General features: G+C 54.6%; 2 protein-coding genes across 2 annotated transcripts; one reads left to right on the top strand and one right to left on the bottom strand.

The window, feature by feature from the left end:
• Positions 1–264: 264 nt before the first annotated feature.
• IE81DRAFT_344083 (hypothetical protein) lies at positions 265–3,196 on the top strand (the record flags this gene model as incomplete). Its single annotated transcript, XM_025515770.1, has 2 exons — positions 265–1,548; positions 1,637–3,196. 2 exons carry the CDS (start codon positions 265–267, stop codon positions 3,194–3,196), a joined length of 2,844 nt encoding a protein of 947 aa, XP_025373175.1.
• Positions 3,197–3,743: 547 nt separating this feature from the next.
• Positions 3,744–8,289, bottom strand: IE81DRAFT_319381 (ARM repeat-containing protein). Its single transcript, XM_025512711.1, has 10 exons — positions 7,971–8,289; positions 7,820–7,891; positions 7,516–7,736; positions 7,150–7,428; positions 5,430–7,068; positions 5,278–5,363; positions 4,958–5,028; positions 4,655–4,884; positions 4,311–4,587; positions 3,744–4,235 (listed from the first exon to the last, which is right to left on the bottom strand). Exons 1-10 carry the CDS (start codon positions 7,974–7,976, stop codon positions 3,877–3,879), a joined length of 3,240 nt encoding a protein of 1,079 aa, XP_025373174.1. The 5' UTR covers positions 7,977–8,289; the 3' UTR covers positions 3,744–3,876.
• Between the last annotated feature and the right edge of the window lie 843 nt (positions 8,290–9,132).

Raw genomic sequence — 9,132 nt, 5'->3', positions numbered from 1 at the left:
TGCCATCTTCACGTCGCCAAACAACGTATCTGACCCTTGGCCGCTGCATACGACTGAATCGCTTCCTCGCTCCCTATCCCGGTCCTACCCGACTACGCACGAATCGCTTGGACGGATCTCTCTCGCTATTGTCCGCTGTTCACTTGCGCCTCTATCTCACGCCATCCCTACGCGCCAATCGAAACCGGATCGCGCGTCTTCGTCTTGGTCCTGACATTGACACTGCATTGCAAACTGACCACCATTGCACCAATCTCGCTCGCCATGTCTACGACGATCGCATCGCACGCCCACATCACTGACAACGTGATCAACACTCTCAATGGCCCTGACTTCGACGATCTATCGCCACAAAGTCTGATCATTGGTGATCTGGACACGCCTTCAGTTACTCTCAGCCCGAGCCGAGACTCGACTGCGACTTCGGACACTGACGTCGACTCAATTGACTCGGCCAGCTCCAACTCCGCGCCAAGTTTTCGCAGCGAACGATCAAATTCCTCGTCGAGCACCTGCTCAGCTCAAGCAGCTGGCCTCCGACTCGCAGCCATCCTTCGGGCAGCAAGTGCCCAGGCAAAAGGAAATTTTCTGGTCACGAACAGCAACCTATCTAGGTCTGTCCACCTGAAAGCTTCAGCGAAGCCTCCGCGCGATCCGACATTTACGGACTTCGTCAGCGCCCTGGAAGCTACTTATCTCGATCCTCAACCTGGCTCTGTGCCAATCGTACAATCACGATCTACACTCTTCGCTTCCAATCCTCATCTCGTCAAGATGATGAAGCGCACGAGCTCCCAGTCTTACGAAGGCACGCCTTCGCTGCATGGAGGTAATGGCAACTCGAACGGTACTGGGTCCATCGGCGCTTTAGATGCGGCCATCGAGCAGAGTGGTGGAGCTCTACCCCCATCTCTCGCAGCAGATGGTATCAGCAAGAAAGCTCGATTTGTGTCGGAAGGAAACATACCACCTTTCCCTTTCAGCTTGCCCGCCTCTGCCCCAGCCCAGCACTCGTACGGCAGTACCGGCAGGCCTACCTCACTCTCTCAAAGCGCTTTGGCGCCCGCAATACCAGTCCAGGATCCGTCACCCAATCTGTCGAGTGCCAACCTGTACGGTGGTCTCGCCCAACAGCAGAGTCAAACCGGCGGACAGAGATCCTTCTCGAGCGGGATCATGGGCACCTCCACAGGCGGTCAGATCGGTGGCATGCCTGCTTCTACCTCACCATTCGTGCATCATAGTGCTCATGCAAACCCGTACGCACCACCACCTCTTCAGATACACAACAACAACGCAATGATCGGAGCCACTGGGGCGAATGCTGGCTTCAGCCCGCTTAGCCCTGGTCCTCAATCGGTGCCATACATGGTCAACCTTACTCACGAACAGCAGCAGCAGCAACACCAGCAAGGTAGTGGTCAGACCCCATTGAGCGGTCTTAGTGGTATGAGTGCGATTTACCCCAACTTCTCGCCTGCCGCATTTGGAGCAAGTCCCATGGGCTTGAGTGCATTCATGCCGGGCTTGCTATCCGCGCCCCCTCAGGTGAGTTGCCAGTCTACGCTATCGGACACAAAGGATTGAAACCCTGCTCACACTGATGTGTTCTGATGTGCCTCCGGTCCCACCGCAGGGCAATGCGACTGGACGGACGGTATACGTCGGGAATCTTCCAGCAGAAGCTTCAGTCGACGAATTGCTCAATCAAGTCAAGTTTGGACCCATCGAGAATGTGCGCGTGCTGCCAGAAAAGAATTGCGCATTCATCTCGTTTCTAGATGGAGGCACAGCTGCAGCTTTCCACGCCGACGCATCGGTCAAAAAGATGTCTTTGCACAATCAAGAGCTCAAGATTGGGTGGGGCAAACCTTCACCGTGCCCTACCAATGTTGCCATGGCTGTGCAAGCCAATCAGGCCACGCGCAATGTGTATTTGGGTCAGCTGGAGGAAAGTGTCACGGAGCAGTCTTTGCGAGACGATCTTGCTCGATTCGGTCCCATCGATCAGGTCAAAATCGTGCGCGACAAGAATATAGGCTTTGTCCACTTCTTGAGCATCACGACTGCAATCAAAGTGGTCTCGACTCTCCCAACAGAACCGGCTTGGGCAGACAAACGAGTCAATTATGGCAAAGACAGGTGCGCATACGTGCCTCGCAGTCAGCAGCAGAATCAAGCGCACAATAGTCAAGCCGCAGCGATGGGCATGGCAGCCGCAGCGTCGCTCGGCTACCCGACAGCATTCACTCCAGCCACTGGCGGCTTCAACGTGCCTGGTTTCGCTGCGCTCGGCCCTGCCAGTGCTCCTGCTGGGCTCGGCTTCCCTAGTGGTCTCGCTGGAGCGCAAGGCGGAGATCCAGATGCTCTCGGCCGTTCACCGAGCGGCTCTGGTGGACCTGCCCCTTCGGCACTCTCACAGATGGGCAATCGAACGGTCTATCTCGGGAATATCCACCCTGATACAACCACAGAAGAAATTTGCAACCATATCCGAGGCGGCATCCTGCAGAATGTCAGATTTATCCCAGAGAAGCATATAGCTTTCGTGACATTCGTCGACGCGAATGCAGCTCTGGCTTTCTACCATCTCGCGTCTTTCTCCGGTATCATGATCCACAACAGACGACTCAAGATTGGCTGGGGCAAGCACTCTGGACCCTTGAGCCCTGCGATTGCAATGGCCGTGCAGGCAGGAGGCAGTCGCAATGTCTACGTTGGCAACATCGAGAATCCGGACATGCTCACGGCGGAGAAGCTGCGAAAAGACTTTGGAGAGTATGGAGACATCGAGCTGGTCAACAGCCTTCGGGAGAAGAATTGCGCCTTTGTCAACTTCTGCAACATCCAGAACGCCATCAAGGCCATCGAGGCAATGAAGAATCATGCAGACTACAGCGACGTTCGCATTGCATACGGCAAAGATCGTTGCGGCAATCCACCGCGCAGTGTCAGCCAGTCGCTGCAGAACAGAAAGGGTAGCGGATCCATGTCACCAAATGCTGCCACGAGCGCAGAGGATGCGACCGCTGCGGCGGCAGCGGCAGCAGCGGAGGTAGCCGCGAAAATTGCAGCAGCACAGAGCGCTGCTGCTGCACAGCCAGCAGATGGCGCCACGTTGGACCTCTCATCTGTCGCTGGTGCTGTGGCGAACGCGGACGACGCGGACGACGTGAACGTCCCTTTGGCACCCTGAGCACGCTACGACAGGGTTTCAAGATGAGTCGAGTTGCTGATGGTTGCCAGGGAGGTTGTACGTCTATGCAGCCTTGTGTCGTTTCTGCTTTGCTTGTAGAGCCTAAAGCCCGCTTGCTTCGCTCGTCACTGCCCCTCTTGCATCTGCACTTGGCATGTATCGTGTGAACTTCCCCCGTACCTCTCTCAAGCCACCTAACGACATCTTACGCGACTCAGGCCTCTTTCCTTACCGCTCCTGCTCTGCGATTTGCATTTTCAAAACGAATCTCAGGCTTTCCCCCTCCCCCTAAACCTCGATACCAGGAATGAGAAGACAGATGTGAAAGTATGATCACACTTCGTCGTTCTCTTGGCCGTTGGCAATGCGATCTTGTCGGCGTGAGTGATCGCACTTTGGGCCTCACAGACCCGCAAGCCTACGCTTTTGCCAGAGGAATCAGGCCTACTCTGGCTTCATCTGAAGAGGCGCAGCTCAGAATCTTTTTCAAAGGCGCTCACAAGTTGAGTGCTTTAGCGTTCCAGGCAAGGTCGAACTACGTGCCCAATTACAATTCGGGCAGGGTGGGGTCGAGCGACAAAAGTCGTGAAAGCAATTTCATTTTGTGGTGGGTGTATGCGAAGACAAAGAGAGGGAGGGCCACGGTAACAGCGAAGAATTAGAGGCAGGTGAAGGGCGCTTTAGACGAGGAATTGCGTCAAACCGGCAGCAGCGACCTTGTCTGGCACAGAGGCATTCAAGGAGCTGACGAAGGCGACGACCGTGCCTCTCAATTGCGGGTCGAGCGGCTCGCTCGCGTCGCCGAGAGTGTGAGCAAAGAGGCCGAGAATCGTGTCGATGTGCTGCATGGCGATCGGGTCGTTGGCTTGTAGCAGAGTGATGAGCATCTTGAAAACTGGCGTCCATTCTGCCATGTCCTCCTTGAGAGGCATGGACGAGAACAAGATAGGCAGAGCCTGATCTAAGGGCACAGCATCGGGCTTGCGAGTGATCATCCTGGACAAGCAACCGCAGGCGTTGTCTCGCGCGTTGAGGATGTCTGAGCTCAGAAACGGGGGAGAGATTACAGTCAGCGTGAGGAAGGTCTTGACTGCAAGCGACTAGTCGTACTCACCCGTTTTCTCGGTTCCAGCAGGCACCTCAAACATAGGCCGGATAGCATTCAAAAGCGCTCCGAAATGTTCACTGAGGTCTTGCTCGGAGTGCTCAATGAGCACACCCGATGCGAACGCAGCGTTTGATCGTACGGCAGGTTCTTCGTCTTGCAAAGCCCTTGACAATGTAGTAAGAATGTCACCGGTGAGTGGTGTGATGGCGCCCTTCATACCAATGATGATCTCGCCGAGAGAAGCAACCGCAGCTCCACGATCAGTTGTAGAGCGCGAGGGTGACTGAGCACACCACACCGTTGTCAGATTTGGGTTCAAGAAGCGCTGCTCATCGCAATGCTCGACTCACGTAGTACTTTGTGACCTTAGGCAGCAGGGCTCTCAGAGGGTCCAGGAAGTCTTGAGCAAAGACGTGGGACATGGCGCCCACGAGATCCATTGCTGCGCCGATGAGAACGGACTCGTACTCCGAAATGTCTTCTGCGCCTGCCTCATCTTCTGAAGGATCGTTGTCTATTTGCGCCAAGCTCTTCTGGTCGAGGATCTCGGCAGCAAAGTTGCAGACGCGGTCCGCGTGCTCTTAAGAATCGGCAAAAACCAAAGAGTCGGGTTAGACCTGACAGTGAAAGTGTCCTTCACGCGCTGCACTCACGACTGATGATAGCTGGACCGTTCTTGTTCAAACATTCCGCCAATGATTGGCAGAACTCGATGGCAGTTGTTCTGCAGGTATGCACAAGATAATCGTCAGTGCTAGTACTTGGATCGAAAGCACCACTTGATCGAGACCTCCCATTCCCCGCGACATCTCTCAGGAAAAGTGGGTAAGAATTTTGTGTTCACTCGGCGCGACCGCATCGTGTGCGTGCAACCGTCGTAGTGAGCTGAGATAATGTTTATCATCATTGTTGTAGCCCTTCATTGGCTCGCATTCATGCCACAACTTCGGCTGCATGGAGGATCATCACTCACCTATCATCTTCGTCGTTCCAAGCATCCAGCAATGCAGGAATCACAGTGTTGACGAGATTTTGCACGTCGCTGTTGAGAGGTACTTGCTGTAGGCAGCCACACGCGCGAAATCAGCGCGGCCGAGCGATTTAGCGCATCCCTCTGAAACTCACCACAGTAAGACCTGGCTGCCATGTTGAGGGGTTCGACATCTCGTTGAGAGTGTTGATGCAAGCGAATAATGCCGCCACGGCGCTCTTTCGGATGCCTTGGTAGAAGTGTTCAAGCAAATGACCGAGTTGTTCCACGCTCTCTTGGAGATAGGGAAGGAAAGCGTGCTTGGTGTGCGTGAAAATTTCGCCGATAGAGTCTGCTGCAACTTCTTTCTCGACCGCAATGGCGCTGTTCACGTTTGCAAAAGCGTCATTGAGGTCGTCGAGATCGATGAATTCTTCGTCGCCATCGTCTTCAGTGGTGTATTCGCCAGAGGCGTTAGTACCGACGCCAGCGCCACTGATGATGCCATCCCCAGAGGCACCTGGCACTGCATCGTGCTCGCTCTGCTTGAAAGAGCCAAGAAGCAAGGGCGCGACGTGAGGCAGGAAGGGACCAAACTCCTCGCCAAACACACGGGCCATGACGGCGAAGAAGATGAAAGCACATTCGCGAAGCCTGGGGTTCTCGAGCTTCATGCTCTCGAAGTTGTGGTTCATGAGGTCCTGGAAGTACGGCCTAAAGGCTTCTTTGCCAACAGCCTCCGCGAAGGTGCCGATAGCGTCGGTGGTGATACCTCTCAGATCCATTTGATCACCTTCCTCGGTGAGGAGCAGGTGGGGCAGCATACGTTGAAGTGTCTGAGGGAAGTATGGCAAGAAGCCCTCCTTGGAAGCGTGCGCAGCAGACCCGATAGCGCCAGTGACTGTCGACTTGACGGGGATAGGTGCAGACTCGAGCAGACCTGCCAGTCGCTCCATGATGGCAGGCAGGTACTGGCTGATGTCCTCGCCCATGACTTCAAGCAGAGAATCGAGAGCAGTGCATGCAGATCGCTGGGTCTCCTCGTGATTGATCAGCTCCATGATCATAGGCAGTAGCACTGCGTGTCGCTTGGCGCACTCGTCATCCAAGCTCTCGCAAAGGCAGCCGATTGCGACGCAAGCAGCTTTCCTGACCACCACCTCGGGATCGCGCAAGCCGGCTTCGATGAAAGGCCAAAGTTGATCGATATGGGGCCGGATGTATTCTGAGCAGCCCTCTACAGCAACGCCGAATGCCATGAGCGCAGCTTTTCTGTGATTGCCATCGGCGTGTCCCATATATGCTTGCATCTGCTCGTGCAGAGGCGGGAATACTTGAGCGGGCGGGAGGGACGTCGACAGGCCATCGATAACGCGCAGGGCGAGACGGCTAGGTGTGTCCTCATCGTAGTCGTCGCCTTCATCCTCGACAGCGACAGTCATTAGGCGCTCAATGATGGGCTTTGCCAGCTTTTGGTTCTTGATGACGTTTTGCTTGTACTGACAAGCCCAGATGAGCGAGTTGAAGCACATTATTCTAAGCTCCTCTTCGAGGGTGGTGTTGGCGCCGTTATTCAAGAAGAATTCGATGAGGTCGGGGATAGCATTGGCGAGCACAGAGTCTTCCAGCATACACAAAGATTCGAAGACGTCTAGGCATTGCTTGACACCATCTGTGTGGGACTGCTCCAAGGAGTCGTGCAGCACGCGAACCATCTGAGGAATGGCGGCTTGCACTTGCGCAAGATCCGCCTCCGAGTCATCCTCAAGATTTTGTGCTACTTTGCCCAAGGCGCTAAGGGGGGAAGTGCGTATTAATGCGTATGACTGTCAGGATCTGGTCGTGTTGTCGATAAGCGGTTCAATTTTGGCTCACCGGACTGTGGTGATGCGGACCTCGATACTCTCGGGATCCTGAAGACTTTTGGCAAATACTGCAAGGATTTGGGGCAGGTAGGCCTCCAACTTTTCTCCACCATCAACGAGTGTCTCGAGCACCGTATAGAAGACAAAGATCGCAATTTGACGATGCGTTGCGTTAGGACTGTCTGCCGCCGCGAAGAGGAATGGGAGAAGCTCAGGCCAAGTACCAGCGATGAGTTCTCTGTTGGCAATCTCGGACACAACACGTGAAATCGCATTCCGGACCAGGGTGCTGTTGGCAGCAGCCAAATAAGGAGTCGCTGCGTGAGTGATTACTTTGTGCAAGATTGAAGTGTGGAGCTTGCACAATTGGACTCACCTCTCCTCCTTTGGCAACAGATCCAACAAGCGCGCCTTGATACCAGTCCTCACGTCGACAGCTTGCTTGACCCACGCTGTTTCTGGCTTTTTGTGGATGCGCTTGCGCATCTCGACAGCGGCGAGCTGACGGACGGCAAGGTCTGGGCTGGATGCTAGGATTTCGAAGAGCGCGGGCACGAATTGCTGCTGTGTGGACGCAGCTTTGATTCCCTCGGTAGCCTGCGCGAAGGACACAGAAATTGCTTTTAGCATCGGGATCCTGCTGGGCGGCCATTCAAAGGAATGTGCGGCCGGATGCTTACCTCTCGGAGTTGGTTGGTGTCTGGCACGTTCGACTGCTGAAGCAGCGCGTGCAGACGCTCGACGTATTGGGCCTACCATGGCGAGAGTGACAAGATGGCTGTAAGCGTCTAGTCGAGGCACACAAACCTCGTCGTGCGCTCTGAGACTCACGTCCATCTTATCGACCTGTAGCGTTGATTGATCACGTCGGAGCTGGGTATATGTGGTGACGGGGACGTATCAGGCGAGGATTGATGATAATGGAGCGTGATTCGACGCGTTGGTGTGCTGACGGGGGGCGAAGAGACGTCTCAGATTCGTAAAGTGCTCCTCAAGAGATACTAGGGAACAGTGTGCGAAGGCTCTCGAATGTATGAAGAGTCTCGCAGGACGAGAGGCTGCTATTTGTGGACGGGTGGTGTTGGCGAACAAGGGTGAGCATTCCTGAGTTGGTCAAATGTGCTTCTTCTCTTGAATGCTGTGAATGCTGCGATGTCTTTTGAAAAAACTCACGACTGCTCTGGTGGCCGGGGGGCCTCTGTGCCCGCGCATGCTGCAAAGCCCTTGTAATTTTTGCAGTCAAGTCCAACAGCAGCAGCAGCAGCAGCAGCAGCAATGCAAGCAGCGCGCGCCAATCGAGAGCTGAAAATTCTTGTCACACCGACGCGTGCAAACGCGGCGGCGGATGAACGGCTGCTTCGTCTCGCGCGTGGCGGGCGAGCATGCAGCAGGATCCTTGAGTCTGTGCTCGTGATTTGATTCACGATTCAAGATTCAAGATTCACATTGTAATGTTGCCTGAAGTCCGTGCGCGTAGTAAAAGAAAATCGAGAACATTATGTGTAGCCAGACCTGAGACGCTTGCAGTTCCGTCTGACCCACCCCACGCAGCGCCGCGACGAGATGCGCAATAGCAACAACGAATCCATCATCACACGCGCATACGCAACTGTGACTGCTATTCACATTACGTGATTGTTGACTCGCCTCGATCGATCCCTTTGGACAAGATGGATTGTGCAAGATGAAGCATGGTACAAGAACAGCCACGTAGACCTGGAGCAGTCAAAGTCAAGCTGCCCACGAATCACGAATCACGAATCACGAATCACGAATCACGAATCACGAATCACGAATCACGAAGGGGCGCGCGATGCTGCATCTGCCATGCTGGAATGTCGCGGCTTAATTGCAGCAGAAGTCTCATCAGCATGGTGTGAGTATGACTCAGGTGTAGATGAGGAACACCCGCAACTGCTGCTGCTGGTCGTTCATATCAGCTCTATATAGCAGCAGCAGTATAGGCGCACGGCAGAATTCGAGGCTTGCTGGT

The sequence above is a fragment of the Ceraceosorus guamensis genome, assembly GCF_003144195.1.
Source record: "Ceraceosorus guamensis strain MCA 4658 unplaced genomic scaffold IE81scaffold_2, whole genome shotgun sequence".
Classification (NCBI taxonomy): Eukaryota; Fungi; Basidiomycota; class Exobasidiomycetes; order Ceraceosorales; family Ceraceosoraceae; genus Ceraceosorus; species Ceraceosorus guamensis.
This window is presented reverse-complemented; position numbering and strand designations above follow the sequence as displayed.